Below are 22,500 nucleotides of genomic sequence, written 5' to 3'. Positions count from 1 at the left end.
TCACGCAACCCATCCACCCACGCAACTCACGCAATGCACTCCACACGCAACAGAGGGCTGGAAGCTTGCATGCAAGTTCAACTGGACGGCCACCCGTCAGGTCCCGGCCGGCTCAGCCCCCAAATCCGTTCGCGGTGACAACGATTCTAACACCACCCCAGATGCCGACAACGGGGCTGGCGGCCCAAAGCTGCCGGACGTGACGGTTGCACCGCAGCGGCCGGCGGACGAGGACCGACGCCCGGACCCGCACATCCACCCGCGCGAGATTGATATCCCGTGAGTTGGGGGGGGGGAGGTTGTTGTTGTTGTTGTTGATGTGTGTGTGTGTGTGTGTGTGTGCATTGTTGTGTGTGTGCGCCTGTGTGCATTGTTGTGTGTGTGTGTGTGTGTGTGTGTGTGTGTGTGTATGTGTGTGTGTGTGTGTGTGTGTCCTCTTCTTCACGTGCCCCCTTCCCCAAATGTGCCTTCGTTCCCCGTACCGCCAGGTACCCCGAGGACCAGCGCCGGAAGAAGGATGTTTCCACCCCTCGCAGCCCACGTGACGACGCAGCAGCGCCAAACGTCCACCGGTACCCGCTCAAGATGGTGTCTTTGTCTGCCTGCGAGTGTGTGCGGAAGGTCCGGGCGCTGTGTGATTCGTGCTGAAACCGCCCACGTCTCTCTCTCTCTCTCTCTCTCTCTCTCTCTCTCTCTCTCTCGCTCTCTCTCTCGCTCTCTCTGACCTTCTGTCACCTGTGTTGTCTTTCATCTTGCAGCAAGCCATTGGAGGAAGGCGTGACGCTCGTGCGAACGCAGTACCAGAACCCCACAAAGTCAGGCACACTTCTTGCTTGCGTGAACCTGTGTGTGTGTGTGTGTGTGTGTGTGTGTGTGTGTGTGTGTGTGTGTGTGTGTGTGTGTGTGTGTGTGTGTGTGAGTGTGAACCTGTGTGTGTGTGTGTGTGTGTGTGTGTGTGTGTGTGTGAACTTGTTTTTGCGCGCATGTGCCAGCTACACGACCAGCTCTGCACTGTTGTACACTTTCACACTCACACACTCACATGTATTTCTCACACGTATCACTTACTACACACTGATGTGTCACTCACTGCCAACACGCCACGCGTGTGTGCAGGTTTGACTTTGAGGTTGAGAACACACTGTGCGAGGCGCTTGAGTTTACGCTGAGCATTGAAGGCAGTGCCAACATCGCCTTTGCGGACGGCTCGCTCGTGGCAACAAAGACGGTCGAGCCAGAAAACACAACATTCATCGGCCAGTGCTCCATCTCAAACCCAAAGTGTGTTGGTTGTGTGTGTGTGTGCGTGCGTGTGTGTGTGTTGGTTGTGTGCGCGCGCGCGTGTGTGTGTGGGTGTGAGTGTGTGCGTGTGTGCGCGTGTGTGTGTCAACCTGTGTGCGCGTGTGTGTGCATGTGTGCTTGTTGTGTGTATGTGTTTGTGTGCACTCGCTTTTCACGTATTCTGATTCCGATTTCTTCAATACGCATCACTTTCTCATCAACTCAACCTGTCACCACAACACCAACACCAACCTCGGCTTTGCGTGCGCGTGGCCAGGGCTGCGTGGTCGCTGAACAGCAAGTTCTCTTGGAAGCGAGTGCCGCCCTCCCGCGAATATCAGCAGAAGAAAATCCGCGAACAGCAGCAGCGCATTGCTGACGAGCTTGAGGTGCGGTTTTGTGTTTCACGATGGCATTCGGTGGGCTGCACATTTGTCATTCGGCCGTAGCTTGAGTGATGTCTGTGATGTCTGTGATCTGCGTGATGTGTGATGTGTGATGCGGGTGCGTAGTTAACATCAGTTTGGCAGATGGCCGCTGTGTCTCCTGTTGTTCCACTTTGTTGACCTTTGGTGGTTGCGGGGCGCAAACTGCACGTCAATCCCTTGTCCTCTTCCTCCTCCCCTCCCCTGCAGGCGTACCGCAAGACGCCGCTGTTCGATGGCGACGATCGCCTCTCCCTCGGCGAACTCATCACAGAGTGCAAGAAGGTTGGCCTGCTGTGCTCCACACATGATCGCTTTGTGTTCCATTCCCCCGGCCCTGGTTTAGCTGCCGTGTAATTGTGATGTGTGTGCGTGTGATGTGTGTGTGTGTGCGTGCCTGCGTGTGTGTGTGTGTGTGTGTGTGTGTGTGTGTGTGTGTGTGTGTGTGTGTGTGTGTGTGTGCGTGCGTGCGTGTGTGTGTGTGCGTGTGTGTGTGTGTGTGTGTGTGTGTGTGTGTGTGTCTTCCATGCCGTATGGTATACCCTTGACAGCTGAACAATGACGCGTGCACCCAGTCCCCTCACTGCCTCATGTTCATTCCTCGCCCGCTGTTTCTTCACTTTCATCTGCACCCATCATCATCACCGTCGCCGCCCGTGCTGGACGTGCGGTCCACCAGTATTCCGTCAAGTTCATCGACACGGAATTCTTGCCGGCAGAATCGCAGATTTTCACTGAGGACAGCGAGTACCGCGATCCCGACACGCCAATCGTGTGGCGCCGCGCAAGGTGTGGCTATGACAAGCATGACACGTGATGTGACATGGCATGTGTGACAGGGATGTATCATTGCTGCGCGTCGCAACGTTCGCGTGAGCAACCGCTCGTTTCTTGCAGTTGACAGCTTGAAGTGCGCCATCATTGCCGCGTACATTCACGCCAGCTGTGTGCATGTGTGTGTATGTGGGTGTTTTTATGTGTGTTTGTATGTTGTGATGTGTAATGCAGCGAGTTTTTTGCGGGAAAGGACTACGATGTGTTCGTCAAGGGCGTCGAGCCAGCCGACATCAAGCAAGGCCGTCTCGGAGATTGCTGGTGTGTCTGTGCGAGTGTGTTGTCTGCCTGTCTGTGTGTGTGTGTGTGTCTGTCTGTCTGTCTGTCTGTCTGTCTGTCTGTGTGTCTGTCTGTCTGTCTGTCTGTGTCTGTGTGTGTGTTGTCTGACCGGATGGTTGCGTGTGATGTTTCCTACCAGCAGCTTACACCAACCAACCAACCAACCAATCTCTATCATGTGTATCACAGGCTCATGTGTGCGCTCGCGTCAATCGCTGAGCGGGAGGAGCGCATCTTGAAGATCTTTCAGTCGCCGCGATCCACAGCCACGCAGACGCGAAACGCCGTCGGCGCCTACCAGGTCCGCCTGTGCAAGAACGGCGAGTGGTGGCTCATTCGCCTCGACGACTACTTTCCCTGCCTCCCCGGACAAGGTGAGGCCCTGGAGGCGCGCGTGTGTGTGTGTGTGTCTGTGTGTGTGTGTGTGTCTGTGTATACGCGTGTCTGTGTCTGTATATACGCATGTGTGTGTCTGCGTGTGTGTGTGTGTCTGTCTGTCTGTCTGTGTGTGTGTGTGTTTGTTTTTTGTTGTCTGGTGGATGCATGCATTGCACCCACGCGTATTTGTTCACAATTGCCACAAAGTATCTCCACCATAACCATCAACTCTGCTCCCCGTGTGTGCGCGTCCACCTTGCGGGCGCAGGCCCCGTGTTTTCTCGCAGCCACGGCAACGAGCTCTGGGTCCTCCTTCTTGAGAAGGTACCAGTACTGGGCATGCATGCTGGTGTTACGTGTGCACTTGTGAATGCATTACTATTAGCCGTCTCATGTCTGCTCCTTGTATCTTGCCCATCAACGCGTGTGCTGTTCTAACACATTGTTACCGCCATCCCCGCTCGTGCCCTTCCTGCTTATGTGTGATGTGCAGGCCTTTGCCAAGATCTGCGGCTGCTACGATATGCTCCGTGGCGGGTACGGCACCTTTGCATGCACGCACCTTTGCATGCACGCACTCGATGTAGCTTGGACCTTGCCTTGCCTGTGTTGTTGTTGCGCACGTCTCGAGAACGCAACAACAAAAACAACAACAACAACAACTTAAACAACAACAACAACTTAAACAACAACAACTTAAACAACAACAACTTAAACAACAACAACAACAACAACTTAAACAACAACAACTTAAACAACAACAACTTAAACAACAATGCTATATGTGTTCAACCATTCTCATTTCCACCTTTGTGTTGTTGCTTGCAGGCTCGCGTGCGAAGCGCTGATGGACATCACCGGCTGCCCAACACGTACGTAGTGCGCCTCAGCCAACAGCACAAACAGTGGGAGATGGCGTGACAACAGGAGAGCGCAATGCGTCATGTGTGAACGAAGAAGATTCGTGAAGATGCTGCTGGTGCCTTTCCTTCCGCACAACTCACCGGGCCAACCTCCTTCCTCTACTTCTTCACACACACACACACACACACACACACACACACACACACACACACACACACACACACACACACACACACACACACACACACACAACACCAAAATTGCACCTCTCCACCTCTGCCCTCTCCCTCAATATGCGTGGGTGCTGTTGCCGTTGCCCTGACTCCAGGCGACTTCAAGATGGACGAGACGGGCACAGAGGACCTGTGGGAGATGCTCAAGGCCGAAGACGAGCGCGACAACATCATGACATGCAGGTATTGTGGGAGAGCGCGCTGGGTTGCAATGTGTTCACACCGACACACATGCATGCTTCGTGTTCCGGCAGTGCACGCATGTGTTGGATGTGTGCATTTTGGCGCTCGTGTTTCGGGTCATCGTGCGCATTCGCACACATCTGCCAAGCGCGACCTCAACCCCCCCCCACGCCCGCGTCTTGTGCGCCTGTGTAATGCTGCGCCCTTTCAGCGTTCCCGGAGAGGACAAGTGGTCGAACGTGGCTGGTCGCGATCTCGGCGGGCCAGGCCTCGTGTCAGGTGCTGCTTGGTGGCGATGATGAGGAGGAGGGCGGGACGAGGAGGACGAGGGGATGAGATGGTGCTGGTGCTGGTTGCTGCTTCTCATGGCCATGGGATTGTGGGCTCACGGCTGTCATGCCATGACACAAAAACAGGCCATGCGTACACGATGCTGTCAGCGAAGCAGACGTCAAAGGTGAGCGTCCACCTGTGTCCTTACGACACCGCTTTCTCCAAACAAACACAAGCTGGCTCACTCACTCACTCGCTCACTCACTCACTCACACACACACACACACACACACTCACTCACTCACTCACTCACTCACTCACACACACATACTCTCTCTCACACTCACTCACACACACACACAAACATACACTCACTCACTCACATACACACATACACGCGCACGCAAATCCTTGCGCCGCGTCAGGGGCACCGCCTTGTATGTCTGCGAAACCCCTGGGGCGAATTCGAGTGGAAGGGCGACTGGAGTGACAACAGCTCGCTCTGGACGTGAGTGAATGCTGCTGTGCACTGAGGCCACCTCGCTCTTCCCAGTCGTTGTGTTCCGCTTGTGTTTTGGCGTGAACACTTGAGGAAGCGAAAAAACTCTTGTGTCGTGAAAGCAGAATGGCATGCCTGGTTCGGCTCACACACACACTCTCTCTCTCTCATGTACGCACACCTTTTCACGCGCGCTCTCATACACACCCATACACGCACTCATACACGCACTCATACACGCACTGTGACGCGCCACCCGTGCAGCGATGACATTGTGAAAGAAGTTGGCGCCACATTCAACGACAAAGACGGGCTCTTCTGGATGTCATACCAGGTGCAGCTGTTGCACCATCATTGCAGCGTGACTGATGTTGGCACCTGCTGCTGGCAGCGCTTACACGTGCATCATGCTCTGACGTAGTGTACTGCTTCGCTTCCACTCTCCCCAACCCTCCCCCCCCCACAACACACACACCTCCTCACTCCCTCCTTCTGCTGTTGTCCCAACTCAGGATTTCCGTGAGCACTTTTCCAAAGTCAACATCTGCCACGTGCACTCCAGTACGGCCCCATTCGTGTTGTGGATGAGCGTTGATGCATGCATGTGTACATGCGTGCACGTACTGCTTGTGCTGGTTTGCTGGATGGCTCTGGCGCCTTGTGCACGCAACCACAGAACCACACGCTCGCACACCGACATCAAGATCAAGCACGCGAGTGCATTCGCACTTGCGCACCTCATCTCCATCATGTGCACGCACACCACACCGCGCTCACTGCACACCACTACCGCCACCACGCTGAACACCTCATCGTCACAATGCCCGCCTCCAACTTCCATCACAGAGAGTGGCACGGCGTGGAAGGACTTCCGCATCAAGGGCCGCTTCCAGTACAGTGGCAGCGACGTGTCCTTCCCCTTCATCAGCATGACCGTTGAGGATGCAACGGAGGCGTGGGTGTCCATCCACCAGGATGACGAGCGCATCTTGCATGGCCAGCCCTATGTTGACCTCGGCTTTGTTGTTCTTCGCAAGGAGAAGGACGGCTCGCTTGCGTTTGTTGACGCGTGCGGTGGCGGCTGGTCGCGGGAGGCCCAGCTCAACATCCCAACGCTCGCCCCGGGCTCCTACATGATCGTGCCCTTCACCTCAGGGTACGCTACTCTTTGTTCGCGCGCGCATTTCTGTGTGTGTGTGTGTGTGTATGTGTGTGTGTGTATGTGTGTGTGTATGTGTGTGTGTGTATGTGTGTGTGTGTGTGTGTATTTATGTGTGTCTTTATGTGTGTGTGTATGCTCTGCCGGTGTGTTCGCCAGCCCGTGTGCACGTGCCTGTGTATGCGCTTGACCATTCATTCCCAAGTCACGGTCCACTCATTCCATGTTTGTCACATACAGTCATCGTCGCGAAGCCAAGGAATCGCGCTCGCTCAGCAAGGTGGGTTCCCATCGCTGCCTCGCCGCTCACGGCTGCTCTGGACGGCTCTCGTCATGTCTTCAACATGTGTGTGCGTGTGTTCAGAGTGCTGCTTCTCAACTCACACAGCCACACTCACCACCACCATCATCATCGCCATATAACAACTGTGACACCCCCTGCTCCCCTTTCCCCCGGCTCTCCTTGGGCAACAGATGTTTGAGGCCGAGGAATGTTTCACCACCGGTTTCCGCCAGATCATCTCCGAGATTTTCCGGCGCTACGATGAGGTCAGTGCCGTGAAGCGATGGGTGCAGTGCTGCTTTGTACGCGTGCGCTCTGCGCCTTGTGCACGTTACACGGCCTTGCACGACACGTGAGCACAAACACGCACATACTCACCCATATTTTCATTCACACACACACACACACGCTCGCACACACACACACACGCACGTACACAAACTCGCAAACTCACTCTCACACGTGCCACACCATTGTCTGGACAGGATATGAGCGGCTTCCTCGCCTTCCGTGAATTCTCTGAGCTGTACCAAAAGGCATTCAACAAAGACCTGGTGCGTCATATGCACTGCGTGCACACACACGAACACATACATACACACATGTAGGTGGTGCTGTTGTCGTTTGGGCGACAATACCCTCTGTCCTTTCTTTCCTCTTTCCCCCTTCCCCCTTTTCTCCATTCCCCCCCCCTTTGCTTTGCTTCCTTGTTCACGCATTCAACCCCACACATTCGCACGTGTGCATCCCCGGAACCAACCGACCCAGAGTGAGGACGGGTTTGCTGCGCTGCTGCAAGAGTACGACAGCACCGACACGGGAATCACACGCGACGGATTCCGCGATTTCCTCGCCCAGCTCAAAGAGGACCAAGTGCTCAAAGTCATCAGGTGCGTGTACGTGTGTATGTGCGTGTGTCTGTATGTGTGTACGTGTGTGCGTGTGTGCGTGTGTGCGTGTGTGCGTGTGTGAATATGCGTGGTCCTATTTTTCCTTTACGATCTGCACCACTTCCCCGCATTCACCGGAATTTGTGCGCCTCTTTCTTGTGCAGGAACCTCGGCTACAACGAGAAGTTTCATCTCGTGGACGAGCGCCGGTTCATTGTTTCCGTGCATGCGGAGACGGCAGCCTGCACCCTCAAGCGCACGCCCTACGACTCAGCCCTTCACGAGGACGCCCTCACAAAGGTGAGGTGTTTGTGCTTGTGTTTGTGTGTGTGTGTGTGTGTGTGTGTGTGTGTGTGTGTGTGTGTGTGTGTGTGTGTGTGTGTGTCTGTGTCTGTGTGTGTGTGTGTGGTGTGTGTGTGTGTGTGTGTGTCTGTGTATGTGTATGTGCATGTGTGTGTGTGTGCCTGACTCGTTCGTCTACCCCTCTACCGTTTTCGTCCCAATGTACCCCATCCTCACTGCGCACGATGGCGCAACTGCAGTGGGTGTCTGCGACGGGTGTGCCCACGGAGTACGACAACGGCAACCTCATCGTCTATCAGCTCTCACGGGGAACCGCCGGCACCACCCTTGCCGTCAAGAGGTGTGCGTGTGTGCTTGTGTGGAGGTGTACATGTGTGGTGTTTTGGCCGGCTGTACACCGGCACATGTACACATTCGCACGCACATGTGTACACACACGCACGTACACGTGCACACACACACACACATGTACACACACGTACACACACATGTTCACACGCACGCGCACACACAAACATACATGCTCACCCACGCTTGGCATTGGCCTTGTTTGCAGCAACTATGCTGAAAACTGCCAGGTGACTGTCGACTGCAACAAGTCGGACAATGTTGGCACGACTTCAGACTCTCTCGCCGTGGAAAAGGTGAATCACGTAGTCACGATGAAGCGCGTTGCATCGACGCCGTGGTGCATCATCAATCCCACTTGCACACCAACAACTACGTGCCCATGCGCATGCACAGATGTATGCGCGCCCACACTCACCTACATCAACGCACACACACACACACACACATGCACATGCGTGTGCATGCACAGACGATTCCTGCTGGGACGCTGGCTGTGTTCCACCACCTGTTCCCGCTCGACGCCTCGTCCACGTGGCGCTGGGCGTATCGTCTCAACATTGTCCGCTGAACAACAACAACAACAACAACAACAACAACAACAACAACAACAACAACAACAACAACAACAACAACAACAACAACAACAACAACAACAACAACAACAACAACAACAACCCGTTTTCCGTTGTCCCTGACGCTGTGTTTGATTCGCGGAGTGCATTCGCTTCGTTGCTGTTCTTCCCCTTCGTCTGCGTTTCCCCCCACATTGCCATGCCAACGTGTTACGTGCGACTTTTGGTGAAGGTCACGTTCCCTTTCTGTTCCCTCTGCGTGTCCTGTCATGCCACACCACATGGCATAACATTCGTTCTGTTTTGCTGTGATTGCTCAAACCCCTGTCGTGGACTGGACACGTGAACGGTCACCTTCAGCAAGAATAACAACAATGGCCACCAGTCGACGCACCACACGCCACAATCATTGCGGAGAGCGAGGCGTCGAAGCACCAGCGTGGCAAGGGGGGGAGGTGTAACATAACAACAAGTCACAGCAAGCTGGCGATTGTAGCTCAAAATGCGTCAACTGCAGCGAAGCAAACGGCTGCGAGCTGTACGTTTGGAGGAAGTAGCAAACTGTCAGCAGCACCAGCATGTGTCACGCTAATCAGCAGAGGTGAGAGTGGGCAGCAGGAGGTGGAAGACAGCGCCGGACGGACGATACACATGACTCAGCGCCAAGTCGCCACCAAGCAGCTGCGCATATGTGCGCGAGAGGGGAAGCCCCACACCCTCGCCCTGATGACAAGAGGGAGTGGTTGGCGTGTTCATGCATGCACGTCGTGAGCATGTGTTGTTGCTACGGGTTTGTCACCGGATGTTGTTTGAATCAGGTGCAAACAACACACACACACATACACACGCACGCACACACACGCACACACACACGCACACACACACATACACACACACATGTGAGATGTGCTCACCGCCAGCACGCCGCCAAAGTCGCCAGAGAAGGTGTACGAGGGGTTCTTGTTGGCTGCCTGCGACGTGAAGAACCAGTCGAAGATGGAGCGTTCGATGCGCAAAGGAACGCCGGAGCCTGGTGGTGATACGCAGGGGAAGAAGGAGACGCGTACGTGGGCAATACGAGTGGTTAAATTACCCGTCAACTGACGTCCGTCATACATACACGCACACACACACACACATATGCGCATATATACACACATATATTTGCACACACACACACACACACACACACACACACACACACACACACACACACACAAAACTACGAGCGCGAGAGTGCCTCACCCGAGTCGACGACGGCAATCTTTGCCAGCTGGTGGTTGAACCTGGACAGGCGAATCTCAATTGGGGGCGCCATGTCTGCGTCAATGCCATGCCTGGATATCGTAGCGGCTGTGACGCGGTAAAATCGCATTGTACAGCTGGTGTGAGATGGCGTGATCTTGCGAGTTGTCGTCGCCCTCACCAGCAAGTAACAAATATACACTCCGTGAAGTAAATGCACACGTACACATGTGTACACATGCATAGTGCACACACACAGAAAAGCAACGACACGCGCATCTTTGACAAAACTGTGACGGACCAGACACTTACTGAATGCGTTCTTGAGGAGCTCGCGCAACAACGTGTCGAGATACATGGGAATGGAGACAAGCGGAGAAGGGAGAGAGCGCAAGCTGTCGTCGATGTGAACATGAGGCGCCACGCCGTGCTTCTCCACAGCAAGCGAGGACACATCCATGATGACCACATCCAGGAGGTTGCGCAGGTTGCCAATGTCTTGTACGAGCAGCGCATCTGGCTGCCTCAGCATGTTCTCCTCATCGACCTTGTGGCCTTGCGTTCGAAGCATGTCGCCAAGCGCGTCATGGCAGAGGTCAGGGCGCGGTGCGGGCTGCAGCGGGTTCTCGGCAGGGTCTCGAACAAGGTCATCCAGTGAAGCAATGGCGTCAGGCGGCAGGTCCTGCGCTGCTTGCTGGCGTATTCTCTTGGCGGTGCCCTGTGAGTCAGCAATGTCGCTGCAGTCACCAAAGAGCGTGCTGTTGCTGAGCAGCCAGATGTGTTCCGTCAACATACGTGCTGCCAAGCACGCTGTCGCCATGCACCCAATATGTCGCTGTGTCATCATCGGAGCAGCTTGGCGCTCATCTTCCATGGCTTCCCCATGGATGAAATCATTCCATACTGACACGGCCTGCTTGCGCGCCTGCAGCGGTTCTTCCCTGTAGTTGTGTGTGTGTGTGTGTGTGCAAGTGCGAGCGCATGTGAGTGAGAGAGAGAGTGTGTGTGTGTGTGTGCCTGGCATCATATGGTAGCGGAAACGACACAACTCCATGCCCACGCACACACACACACTCACACACACACACACAGACACACGCACGCACGCACGCACACACACACACACACACACACACACACGCACACACGCGACATGAAGGCGCACGCACAGAATGTCGTCTGGAGCAGCCTCTGTCAGGAACTTGAGACGCGGCAGGTCGTTCCCCAACTTGACCACAACATTAGCCAAAGACCGCAGTGACACTTGCCCAGCTCTCGCTCCCCACAACAACCCAATCAACCCTCCACCGCCACTCGCCGTCGCTGCCATGATGCTGCTGATGATTGATGATGAGCCTCAAGGCGGGTGCGTGCCAGCACACAATCCAAAGCAAGCAACAAGTCAAGTCCTGCCACTGCAATGCCGAAACTTTAAAACGGTGTTCAATATTTTTCCCAACTTTGATCAGCCAGCCAGACGACAATGAGCGAGCGAGCCGCTGTGATGCTGCGCCATGTTGAGGCGTCGAGGAAGCGGGTGGGCAAGGACAGCAACGAGGGTGCAAACAACAGCACCACCACCAGCAGTAGCAGCAACAACACAAGAAGAGATTCGGCACCATCAACTGCTGCGGTGGCAGCAGCAACAACACTCAGTGAATACAGGGAGGAGCTTCGCAAGCTTGAAAAGGAACTCAGGACCTTCATTGACAAACGAAACTGCCACCCAATCATGCTGCGCTTGGCATGGCATGACGCAGGCACATACAACCGCCATGTCCCCTGCTTTCCAGACTGCGGGGGCGCAAACGGCAGCATCCGGCTGTCCCCTGAGCTGAAGCACGCAGCCAACGCGGGCCTTGAAAAGGCGGTCCGCTTCCTTCAACCGTTTCATACAAAGCACCCGATGGTGTCGTGGGCAGATCTCATTCAGCTGGCGGGTGCGCTCGCCGTGGAGCTCGCCGGCGGCCCGCGTATTCCAATGCGCTACGGCCGTATTGATGCCGATGTACCAGCAGAAGAAGGCAAACTGCCAGACGCCAACCCAGCTTCCCCTCTCGACCACGTTCGGAAGGTGTGTGCATGTGTTTGGGTGGTTTTGTGTGTGTGTGTGTGTGTGTGTGTGTGTGTGTGTGTGTGTGTGTGGTTATGGTGTGTGGTGCCGTGTGGTGTTTGCATGTGTGTGTGTGTGCGCGTGTGGCTTGCTTTGCCTGCTGATCGTGACTTCTGTGGTCAGATAAGCCAGCAAGCTGCTGTGTGTCTATGGCGACATGCAGGCCCAATTTTTCGTGTAACTGTGCACCTGAGTTGTGGTCTTACTCTCACGACCCGCCCATCCGCTATCGACTCCATCACACCCACCGCACACGCAACAGGTGTTTGATCGACTGGGCATGACGCCCAAGGAAACCGTTGCTCTCATCGGCGCTCACACAATTGGGCGTGCTTTCAAGGTGTGGGTACATCGTGTGCGTGTTGATGCTGCTCTCACCCTCGCGATTGCCTTTGTGGAAATAACGCGCGTGAGCCAAAGTGCACGATGAACTGACCACGCGCACGTGATGCCGCACTTCCTCTTACACGTGGCCAATGGTGGTCGGAGTTCCTTTCTGTTTTCATTCACGCACACGCACCCACACCCTCACATACACCCTCACATACATATGTTGTTTTCGTTTTCTCTGTCCATTCCGTACACCCTCACACACACACACATACACACACCATGACACAAACACACACACATGCACACATCATGACACAAACACGTACGCATGTGCACACAGGAGCGCAGCGGCGTCACAGAATATGGCTACGGCAACGACAAAGGCACACCACACACACGCTCAACACACGTTGCACGCGGAGATGGACACGCGGGTATTGGTATGCCTGGTGGTCAGTCGTGGACGAGCAACTGGCTCAGCTTTGACAACGCCTTTTTCCAACAAGCATACAAGTCAGACAAGGCACTGCTCTGGTTGCCAACCGACAGTGCCGTCGCCAAGGAAGAATATGCCAGGCACTTTCGTCAGTTTGCCAGCGACAACCGCAGCTTTCTCGCTGCATATGCACCGGCCCACAAGAAGCTGTCAGAGTCTGGCTCCATGTTTGCATTCCACGTTGAGCTCGACTGAAGTGTCGTTGAAATGATGGACTGGTCATGGTGTTGGAAATATGTAAATTGATTGGAGGAAGGTCAAGCAAGCACAGCACTTGCCTCTCTCTCCCTTTGTCCCGCAACTGCCACTTATTCGCGTTTGCTGTGTCATGTGAGGGTTTTGTTAAACCAGTCACCATGCAACTGTCATGTCTCACTTCAACTACAACGGATGGCAACTGTATGGTTGATGGAATAACAAAAGCCTGAGCAGCACAGTCAACAAGCAACCACAACACACGACTCAAACAACGCATGCAAACTCAGAAAAGCAGGAAGCCAGGAAGCGGCTTCAAGGGGTAGGACGTGAATGACAAGAAGCAAAGATCGGACAGGAACAACGCTCAAAAGAGGTCACACAAGAACGCTACAGCCTGGGACGGCAGGCGTCAACCAGCATTATGCAAAAGGTGCACACACGCACACACACGCAACACAGCACAGCACACCCTCACTCTCTCACACCCTCACTTTCACACACACACACACACACACTCCCTCACTTTCACTCACTCCCTCACTTTCACTCACAGCAACACAAAGCACAGCACGTACACACACAAGGACAGTACATGACCTCACACTAAATCATCGTCAAGGTCCTTGCATTCGTGATGATGGCAGCGAAGCGGGCAATTCACCGTTGCTGTGCCGCTGTCGTGACAAATACACGACCCCAGACCCCTGCAGTTCACAGACCCTTTTGAAACCCCAAAAATACAGTGGAAATGATGGACTGGTCATGGTGTTGGAAATATGTAAATTGATTGGAGGAAGGTCAAGCAAGCACAGCACTTGCCTCTCTCTCCCTTTGTCCCGCAACTGCCACTTATTCGCGTTTGCTGTGTCATGTGAGGGTTTTGTTAAACCAGTCACCATGCAACTGTCATGTCTCACTTCAACTACAACGGATGGCAACTGTATGGTTGATGGAATAACAAAAGCCTGAGCAGCACAGTCAACAAGCAACCACAACACACGACTCAAACAACGCATGCAAACTCAGAAAAGCAGGAAGCCAGGAAGCGGCTTCAAGGGGTAGGACGTGAATGACAAGAAGCAAAGATCGGACAGGAACAACGCTCAAAAGAGGTCACACAAGAACGCTACAGCCTGGGACGGCAGGCGTCAACCAGCATTATGCAAAAGGTGCACACACGCACACACACGCAACACAGCACAGCACACCCTCACTCTCTCACACCCTCACTTTCACACACACACACACACACACTCCCTCACTTTCACTCACTCCCTCACTTTCACTCACAGCAACACAAAGCACAGCACGTACACACACAAGGACAGTACATGACCTCACACTAAATCATCGTCAAGGTCCTTGCATTCGTGATGATGGCAGCGAAGCGGGCAATTCACCGTTGCTGTGCCGCTGTCGTGACAAATACACGACCCCAGACCCCTGCAGTTCACAGACTGCAGACGTGGGCTGCTGCGCACGTCAATGTAGCCCTCAATTTCAGCGAGCCCAGCCAAGTCAATCGACGTCAGCTGGGCGTTGCCAACCATCCTCAGCGCAGTCTTGATGCTTGTTGACGTGCTGCTACTGGCAAAGCTGACGTTGCGAAGCGACGGGTTCCGTGAGATGATGACCTGACCAGCGTCACTCAGGCCCCTCACGTCCACCGTGATCAGCTGGCCATTGTCCAAGATGTTGAGTTTGTAACCAACGTGGACGCAGCTTCCATTTAGCGTCAGTGATGACATTGTGTTCTCGTTGATGGAGAGAAAGTTGATGCTTGTGAGCGCGCCGAAGGTGACGCTGGAGATGGCATTTTCATTCAAGACGACTGAGTGCGCCGTGCTCATGTTTCCAAAGTCGACCTCGGTCAGCTGATTGCCATTCAAGTTCAGGAAATCCGCGCTGTCAATGTTTTCCAGGCGAATCGCGGTGAATGCGTTGTTGGCAAGGTTGAGTTTGACGTCAGTCGTGGGTGCCGTAAAGCTGATTTGCGTCAATGAGTTGTTCATGAGGCTTACGGTTCTCCAGGAGTGAGAAGGCACGGAAGGCAAGTGAATCCGGGAGATGAAGTTGTTGTCGAGCGACAGAGAGTCAATTCTGGTCACGTCGCCAAAGGTGACAGACGTGAGCCGGTTGCTTTTAGCGCTGAGCTCAGTCATGAACCCCTTCTGCCCATCGAGATGCAGCTTGCCCAGCTGATTGTTGTCCAGATACACTTCTTTGAGCGTGGTCACAGCCCCAATCTCAAGGCGAGTGAGCTGGTTGTGCCTGGCACTCACAGTCTCAAGGTTGGTAACACGGCCAAAGTCAAGCACTGTCAACTTGTTTGAGTCCAGGTACAGGCTCGTGCACGTGTCCATCTTACCAAAGCTGAAGTGGGTCAAACTGTTGCTTTCCAGGTCGATTCCATCTCCCACGAACAAGTTGGTGATGCCAAGGTCAAACGACGTCAAGTCGTTGTTTTCGAGGGAGAGGAAGCCGCCAATATGGGCCAGGTTGCCGTGCCAACTCTCAGTCAGCTTGTTCCAGCTCAGGTCCACGTCACCTTCAACCATCGTTAGCGTTCCCAGATCAAGGGACGACAATTTGTTCTCGCTGAGGCGTAGAGAGCCACTGATGACCGAGACTCCATCAATGTGCAGTCTACTCACGTCAGTGTTCGTAATCTCGAGCCCATACGCGATGCGCGGAAGCGAGTTGAAGGAAATCTTGGTGACTGGGTTGTAATTCATCGAAACGACACCGTTGCCGTTGCTGCCCACGCTCTGTAGATCTCCCAGGTGAATGGACGTTAGCAGATTGCCACCCAGTTCAAGGCGGCCAACATGTGTGAGCTCTCCAAGGTCCAAGAACGTGAGGTCATTGTCCATCAAGTCTATGGCGCCAGTCGTGCTTGCCAAGCCACCGATCCGCAAGGATGTGAGTTGGTTCTTGGAAAGCCACAGCCCAAAATCAACCTTGGTGCCAGATCGAAACGTGATGTTGGACAAGGGATTGAACTGCAGCCGGACATCCAGCACGTTCATCTCGCCAAAGTGAACGCTGGTCAGCGCATTGTGCTTCAGGTCCACTAAGCCACCAATTGATTGGATGCGGCCAAAATCGAGCGCGGTGAGCTGATTGCGGGAAGCACTGAAGTCACCGCCAATGCAAGTCAGCTCGCCAAAGTCTATGGAAGTAAGGCGATTGTCACCCACGTTCACAGACCCGTTCACGAGTCGAATCGACCCAAACGCAATCGAGGTGAGATTGTTGCTGGACACATCAAGAAACCCATACCAGAACGACCAACTGCGGTCAGTGTTGCGCGGCCATTTAGGCAGACCGCCAATCTGTGTCAGTTGGCCAAAGTCAATCGACTGTAGGCTGTTGTCACGCAATGCCAAGCTTTGAATGCTGGAGAGCCGCCCAAACCGCACTCGACGCAAGCGATTGTTACTGGCATACAGACCGCCTTCAATAACTACTCCTGGCTCGCCATCGCTGTCCAGATACAAGTCCTCGATGTTGTTGTTACCCAGGACCAGATCTCCGCGAATCCGCCTCAGCTTTCCGAGCTCAAAGGACTGCAGTTCGTTGCCATCTAGGTTCAGGAGTCCATCAATCACCTCAAGATTGCTGGCAGGCCAACGCCGGAGCTTGTTGTCGCTCAGGTCGACGCTCCCATCAACCGCCTTCAGGTTGCCAAAATCGAGCAGGTGGATGGCGTTCCTGTCCAAGAATATGTTGCCAATACGCTCAACTTGAAGAAAGTCAACCATCGTGAGGCTGTTGTGGGACAGGTCCACCCCATGCTCAAGGGTTCTGAGATCGCCAAAATCAAGCGTCTCCAACGCGCCATTCCTGCCATAAATCTGTCCGCTGATGGAGGTGATGTGCCCGAGAAGAAGTTCGCGCTCCGACAAGCTCAGAGACAAGTCAGTCGTGATGGCACGTAGGTTGGACACCTCTGGACAGCAACAGGCAGACACCGAGAACGCGGTCTTGACGTGGTCCTGTTGAAAGCGAGTACGGCTGTCATAATCGTCGCAGCTCAATATCTCATCGCTTGGGGCTTCGCTTGGTGCTTCGCTTGGTGCTTCGCTTGGACCGGGTTCTCCAACGCTGCGCTTTCGCACAACCGCAACGGGTACAGCCACAATCAGGACAAGGCACAGCACGGCCATGCCAATCATAACCAGTCGACGAGTGGTGCAGCGGTTGAGCACAGAAGACAGCCGGTTGCACATCCAACCAGGCTGCTGAGAATGAGTGGGCCCACCTCGCCTAGGTAGCAGACGAGCTCGGGCGTTGGCAATCATGGGCCCAAGCAACGCCCGCGTTTCGATGTCTCCTTGCTCATCAAACTCAAACGGAAGTATGTCGTCCTCTTCTGATCCACTGGCGCCATCCATCTTCGTATCAGGCAACACATGATGGCCATCGTCCTGCTCATCCTCGGAGAATGCTGTCGCGTGGTCGACCACTTTGCTGTCCGCGCGGGTTTGCGTGCCTGCAGGCAAGTTGTCGTCGTTGTTGTCACTGCTGTCGCTGTCAGGGTGCAGATCTCCTCTACCCTGCCTGTTGACGTTCACAGCGGGCTGCTCTTGGCCTTGTTCTTCGTTTTGCATGCCGGGCTGCACGTGGTGCTGCTGTTGCTGCTGCTGCTGTTGCTGTTGTTGTTGGTGGTGGTGGTGTTGTTCATGTTCTTGTGGCGTTTCGGCATCTGGCCTCTGAGCCGCCGCCACTCTTCTGTCGTCCATGATAATTTGGTCCTTTGGTCTTCTTGATGGGTAGCGACTGCGCTGCGAGATGGGAAAGCAAGCTTGCAAGCGGCTTTGGACAAGCTTCCCGTTGAAGGTTGAAGGGGAAGGCTGGAAGGAAGACTGGAACTTCCGGGCTAGGGAGGTGTGTTCTTCTGTTCTTCGTTCTCTTGTATGTGCTTTCTTGTGCACTGCTTGCACTGTTTGTAGTTGGTTGTGCGCGCAGTTCCAGGAGTCTCGTGAGTGAGTTCGTGATCTCCTGATCTCTTCCCACTCGGCACCTCAGGCAGCGCAGCACACTCCTTCTGTGGTTCGTGAAGTGTGGGATCTTCTCAGCTTACTTAGCAGCTTCTCGGCTTCTCGGCTTCTCTTTGATCTGAGGAGGGAGGCAGGAAGGGTGTCCTGTCCTTCTGTCTCAGTGTCTCAAAAAGCAGCACCGTCCACAAGCACCAGCAACAAAGGAAAAGTTGCTTCTTGGGAAAAGGCGTGATACAAGACAACTTGTGGAAAACACCACTAATTTTCTCTCGCATCTCCAGTCGCAGAAGCAAGCCAACCAAGATGGGTCGCGTGCGCACGAAGACGGTGAAGAAGGCCGCCAAGGTCATGATTGAGAAGTACTACACTCGCCTCACCAACGACTTTGAGACCAACAAGCGCGTACGTCAAAAGCCTTTGCTCTTGTGCGTGCGTGTGTGTGTGTGTGTTTGTTGAAGAGAGTGGGTGGGGATGGCTTGTTGGTTTGATGGAAGTGTGCGTCGTGTGCGTCGTGCGCGTGTGCATGTGCGGGAGAAAGCACGTGTGCGTGCACTGCAGTGAATCGTGTGCATTTGGTCCACTACTTGCTTCACGTACTCACTGCAAACAACACACACACACACACACACACACACACACACACACACACACACTCGCTGCAGCTGGTGGAGGAGTTTGCGATTGTGCCTTCGAAGCGGCTGCGGAACCAGATTGCTGGGTACGTGTGTCTGTGATGTGAATGCGACTGCCCAACATTTGGCCCTCCCCCCAACCCAACAACAACCACAAGCACGCATGTGTGTGTGTGTGCTGTCCCTGTGACAAAACGCACCCCATGTTGTATATGTTGGTTGCGGGGGGCCTTTGTGGGAGGAAGGTTGATGCACATCCCCAGCGTGTTTGTCGCCCACCCCGCTCGCTGCCTCCTCAAGGCTGAGGAGGGTGGGTTCGACGTGACACAAGGGGATGACTGCCTGCAATCACTTGTTGATTGTGGGAGGAAGGCGCATCCATGTGGTTCTCTTCTTCTTTTTGGAGCTCATGAAACACGCCCGTGCACACATGCATGCACACTCGCCCACACGCGATTGCGCGTGCCTTGGCGTTTTGCTCTTGCTGTGCACTCGAACACGCACTGTCGACCACATGCACCGTTCTTGCTGCGCTGTTTTTGCTTGTGTGGTGTCGCTTGCCTGTGTGGTGTCGCTTGTCATCGCTACGACAACTGGCATGCACTTGCACTTTCATCACCATGTCCACAACAGCTTCATCACGCACCTCATGAAGCGCATCCAGGTGTGTGTTGTTGTTGTTGTTGTTGTTGTTGTTGTTGTTGTTGTTGTTGTTGTTGTTGTTGTTGTTGTTGTTGTTGTTGTTGTTGTTGTTGTTGTTGTTGTTGTTGTTGTTGTTGTTGTTGTTGTTGGTTTCTTTGCTTCTTGCTTGCTTGGTTCGTGTCGTCCTTCTCCGTCCCATACATGTCATCTGTGTCGCGTGACCCCTTCCCCTCTTCGCCCACTTCCCCCCTCTCCCCGCAACCCCCGTCTCACCCGCTGTCACTGCTGCTGGTTTGGGGAGGGCAGAAGGGCCCTGTGCGCGGCATCTCCATCAAGCTGCAGGAGGAGGAGCGCGAGCGCCGCGACAACTACGTGCCCGAGGTCTCTGCCATCCACGCCGACGACACCATCCCCGTGGATCAGGACACGTTTGACATGCTGCAGTCCATTGGCTACAGCACACTCGACCGCCTTCGCGTCGAGGGCCGATGATCTGTCTCTCTCCTTTCTCTCTTCGCTGCGTGGTATCCAACTATCTGCCTGCTACCTCTCTCTCTCCCTCTCTCTCTCTGCGTGCCCTCCCCTCGGTGTCACATCACGCTTGTCATTCATCACACATTACAACCAGTTCGGCTTATCCAAGCCAACGCATCCATCCATCCATGCAGCAAGTCACACATCACATTCCACCACCACCACCAACAACAACCAAACAACCGTTGCAAGAAGCAACCAACAGTGGCCATGGAGGGGGTTGTCAGTAGCAGGGATGTTGACGATGGTGGCGATGGTGATGATGACCTTGTTGTGGTGAGCAGTGGTAGCTGGGTGTGCGACCTCTCTGCCACAGATGATGTAAATGACGATGACGACGATGACGACGATGACGACGGAGAAGGGGTGCCGTTGCTGTCGCTGGCGGAGCGGCTGGCCCAGCGTCGGCCATCGCTCATGGCGCAGCACACGGGGTCTGCCGCCAACAAAGTGTGCTCGGGCCTGCAGCTGGATCTGGGCGATGCAAGCACAGCGGCCACGTCTCCGCACCCGCTACGACGGCGACAGCAGCGGCGGCAGCATCAACGTCAGCCCGGCAGCCGTGAGGCCAGAGGCACAGCAGTTGTGGACGGAGGCGGTGACACTGAACCAGACAACAGCAGCGACGACGACGGTCACGGCAGTGATAGCGATAGCTTACCGAGCACGCAGCTAGCCGTCGGAACAGCAAAGCACAGCTACAACGAGAGTGCCGACGACAATGGCTTTGGCAGCAGAGAAGTGGCTGTACGTGTCAACGCACGCAAGAAGGCTAAGGTGGGGACGACAACGCAGGCAGAGCCGTCGCGGAGCAGCAGCGGGGACCAAGCGCAAACAATGACGCGACGGGAGCAGCAAGCTCTGGCGAAGGAGCAGCGAAAGCGCGAGCGAGAGCAGAGGAAGAAGCAGAAGGAACACAGCACTGCGGTGCGCAAGCTTGTGCGTGCCACGTCCAAGAAGAAAGATGTGGCTGCTCACCTCGCCACCATGAGGTGCCACATCTCTTCTGCGCTGCTCAAGGTGCTTGATGATGATGATAATGTGTGTGTGTGTGTGTGTGTGCGTGCGTGTGTGTGTGTGTGTGTGCGCGCGCGTGCGTGTGTGTGTGTGTTTGGCTTGCAGCTGATTGACAGCTGTGCGCATGAACGTGTGCTCATCTTTATTCATGCACACACACGCGCGCGCATCAGGATCGCGCACGGTCGGCGCTGCGGGAAACGCTGTCGCAACACGATGTCACCATCGTGGAGGAGCACGACGGTCCACTGGCCGCGTTGGGCCGTACAGTGTGGTGGCAGCGCAGGCGCGATTCTGTGGACACACAGCAGGCCCAAGTTGTGTCCACCCTCGAAGACGAGCCACACTTGCTCGTCCTGGTACGCCGCATGTGTGTGTGTGTGTGTGTGTGTGTGTGTGTGTGTGTGTGTGTGTGTGTGTGTGTGTGTGTGTGTGTGTGACACATCGTATCCTCAACTAGTCAGCCCTCCATATCACCACTCACATTCCCCTCCTCCTTGGCTCAGGTGTCAGGGAAGGAGCTGGTTACTCTCATTGACAAGGAGAGCGGCTTGAAGGACTTTATTGCTTCCATCAAGGCCGTCATTGACCCGACATGGAAGGTGCGCTCAGCCAACGTGCAGTCCCGCTCATTGCAGACTGGGAGACTCTGTGTCTGTGTGTCTGTGTGTCTGTGTACAATTACAGTACACGGGTGCGGTTCACCGCTGACACGACTTGTTGTAATCGCCGTCACTGTACAGATCACGCTTGTGATTGAAGGGCTGGAACGCTTCTTCCGTGCGCAGGACAGCAAGGAGCACCGCGCATTCGTTGCACATGTGCACGGCGGTGAGAGCGGCGGTGGGAGGTCGGCGAAGCGGCCCAGCAGATCCGCCCGGCCCAGCAGATCCGCCCGCAACAGCGCACCCAGCACCAGCGTCACACGCGTCATCGGTCCGTTTGTGCAGCTGCAATTGGGTCTGCGTCTGTCTGCCCGTCCGTCTGTCCGTCCGTCTGTCTGTCTGTGAGTCTGTCTTCCTCTTCCTGCTTCTTCCGCCTTTCCCTCTCCCTCTCTCGCCACTGCTGATCGCTCCTCACACCTCGTGCACCACCACCACCAGCCGAGCACGTGCTGGTGTGGCTGCAGATGGATGCAGAGGTGTATCCCCGACTCACTACGTCTCCGTCAGAGACAGCAGACCTCCTCCTCCGGATGACAAAGGTGGGGTGGCCATCGAGAACCTGCTAACGCAGTCTTTGATTTGTTGCACACACGATGTCCTGCAAGCACAAACGTGCAAATGTTCGTGCACATATTCACATTGTGCACACACACACACACACACACACACACACACACACACACACACACACACACACACACACACACACACACACACACGCATGCATAACACACACACACACACACACACACACACACACACACACGCACAATATACACGCACCCCGGACTGTGCAGGCCGTGGCGACGTCTGTT

At 54.8% G+C, this 22,500-nt stretch overlaps 7 protein-coding genes across 7 annotated transcripts in view; 5 read left to right on the top strand and 2 right to left on the bottom strand.

Annotated features, from left to right (window-relative positions):
• PTSG_00065 (uncharacterized protein) overlaps nucleotides 1-4,776 on the top strand; it is a gene marked incomplete at both ends in the record, with an annotated part of 5,521 nt that extends 745 nt beyond the window's left edge. Inside the window, 14 exons of the mRNA XM_004998564.1 lie at nucleotides 54-279; nucleotides 489-572; nucleotides 759-815; nucleotides 1,117-1,281; nucleotides 1,559-1,670; nucleotides 1,917-1,991; nucleotides 2,386-2,495; nucleotides 2,715-2,801; nucleotides 3,009-3,193; nucleotides 3,466-3,521; nucleotides 3,691-3,734; nucleotides 4,026-4,069; nucleotides 4,390-4,477; nucleotides 4,689-4,776. Coding sequence (XP_004998621.1) covers nucleotides 54-279; nucleotides 489-572; nucleotides 759-815; nucleotides 1,117-1,281; nucleotides 1,559-1,670; nucleotides 1,917-1,991; nucleotides 2,386-2,495; nucleotides 2,715-2,801; nucleotides 3,009-3,193; nucleotides 3,466-3,521; nucleotides 3,691-3,734; nucleotides 4,026-4,069; nucleotides 4,390-4,477; nucleotides 4,689-4,776 — 1,421 coding nt within the window. The remainder of the gene's footprint in view (nucleotides 1-53; nucleotides 280-488; nucleotides 573-758; nucleotides 816-1,116; nucleotides 1,282-1,558; nucleotides 1,671-1,916; nucleotides 1,992-2,385; nucleotides 2,496-2,714; nucleotides 2,802-3,008; nucleotides 3,194-3,465; nucleotides 3,522-3,690; nucleotides 3,735-4,025; nucleotides 4,070-4,389; nucleotides 4,478-4,688) is intronic.
• A 131-nt stretch (nucleotides 4,777-4,907) lies between these two features.
• PTSG_00064 (uncharacterized protein) lies at nucleotides 4,908-8,803 on the top strand (the record flags this gene model as incomplete). Its single annotated transcript, XM_004998563.1, has 13 exons — nucleotides 4,908-4,934; nucleotides 5,176-5,258; nucleotides 5,514-5,583; nucleotides 5,762-5,810; nucleotides 6,096-6,405; nucleotides 6,649-6,688; nucleotides 6,883-6,957; nucleotides 7,177-7,245; nucleotides 7,460-7,581; nucleotides 7,746-7,881; nucleotides 8,124-8,224; nucleotides 8,441-8,528; nucleotides 8,705-8,803. The coding sequence occupies 13 exons, from the start codon at nucleotides 4,908-4,910 to the stop codon at nucleotides 8,801-8,803; spliced, it is 1,269 nt and encodes a 422-aa protein (XP_004998620.1).
• Nucleotides 8,804-9,256: 453 nt separating this feature from the next.
• Nucleotides 9,257-11,523, bottom strand: PTSG_00063 (uncharacterized protein). The gene is made up of 5 exons (XM_004998562.1): nucleotides 11,222-11,523; nucleotides 10,365-10,993; nucleotides 10,053-10,160; nucleotides 9,722-9,837; nucleotides 9,257-9,530 (listed from the first exon to the last, which is right to left on the bottom strand). The coding sequence occupies exons 1-5, from the start codon at nucleotides 11,380-11,382 to the stop codon at nucleotides 9,396-9,398; spliced, it is 1,149 nt and encodes a 382-aa protein (XP_004998619.1). The 5' UTR covers nucleotides 11,383-11,523; the 3' UTR covers nucleotides 9,257-9,395.
• Nucleotides 11,519-13,419, top strand: PTSG_00062 (stromal ascorbate peroxidase). Its single transcript, XM_004998561.1, has 3 exons — nucleotides 11,519-12,126; nucleotides 12,428-12,505; nucleotides 12,839-13,419. Exons 1-3 carry the CDS (start codon nucleotides 11,536-11,538, stop codon nucleotides 13,187-13,189), a joined length of 1,020 nt encoding a protein of 339 aa, XP_004998618.1. The 5' UTR covers nucleotides 11,519-11,535; the 3' UTR covers nucleotides 13,190-13,419.
• An 832-nt stretch (nucleotides 13,420-14,251) lies between these two features.
• PTSG_00061 (uncharacterized protein) lies at nucleotides 14,252-17,937 on the bottom strand (the record flags this gene model as incomplete). The annotated part of the gene is made up of 1 exon (XM_004998560.1): nucleotides 14,252-17,937. One exon carries the CDS (start codon nucleotides 17,935-17,937, stop codon nucleotides 14,530-14,532), a length of 3,408 nt encoding a protein of 1,135 aa, XP_004998617.1. The 3' UTR covers nucleotides 14,252-14,529.
• A 512-nt stretch (nucleotides 17,938-18,449) lies between these two features.
• PTSG_11532 (40S ribosomal protein) lies at nucleotides 18,450-20,121 on the top strand. The gene is made up of 4 exons (XM_004998559.1): nucleotides 18,450-18,597; nucleotides 18,858-18,913; nucleotides 19,461-19,491; nucleotides 19,776-20,121. The coding sequence occupies exons 1-4, from the start codon at nucleotides 18,499-18,501 to the stop codon at nucleotides 19,959-19,961; spliced, it is 372 nt and encodes a 123-aa protein (XP_004998616.1). The 5' UTR covers nucleotides 18,450-18,498; the 3' UTR covers nucleotides 19,962-20,121.
• PTSG_11531 (uncharacterized protein) overlaps nucleotides 20,055-22,500 on the top strand; it is a gene marked incomplete at its 3' end in the record, with an annotated part of 2,930 nt that continues 484 nt past the window's right edge. The window contains exons 1-5 of the mRNA XM_004998558.1: nucleotides 20,055-21,023; nucleotides 21,194-21,379; nucleotides 21,527-21,622; nucleotides 21,764-21,956; nucleotides 22,124-22,224. Coding sequence (XP_004998615.1) covers nucleotides 20,214-21,023; nucleotides 21,194-21,379; nucleotides 21,527-21,622; nucleotides 21,764-21,956; nucleotides 22,124-22,224 — 1,386 coding nt within the window. The 5' untranslated portion in view covers nucleotides 20,055-20,213. The remainder of the gene's footprint in view (nucleotides 21,024-21,193; nucleotides 21,380-21,526; nucleotides 21,623-21,763; nucleotides 21,957-22,123; nucleotides 22,225-22,500) is intronic.

The sequence above is a fragment of the Salpingoeca rosetta genome (assembly GCF_000188695.1).
Source record: "Salpingoeca rosetta unplaced genomic scaffold supercont1.1, whole genome shotgun sequence".
Taxonomy (NCBI): domain Eukaryota; class Choanoflagellata; order Craspedida; family Salpingoecidae; genus Salpingoeca; species Salpingoeca rosetta.
The sequence above is the reverse complement of the archived record's forward strand: the minus strand, read 5'-3'. Positions and strand labels throughout refer to the sequence as shown.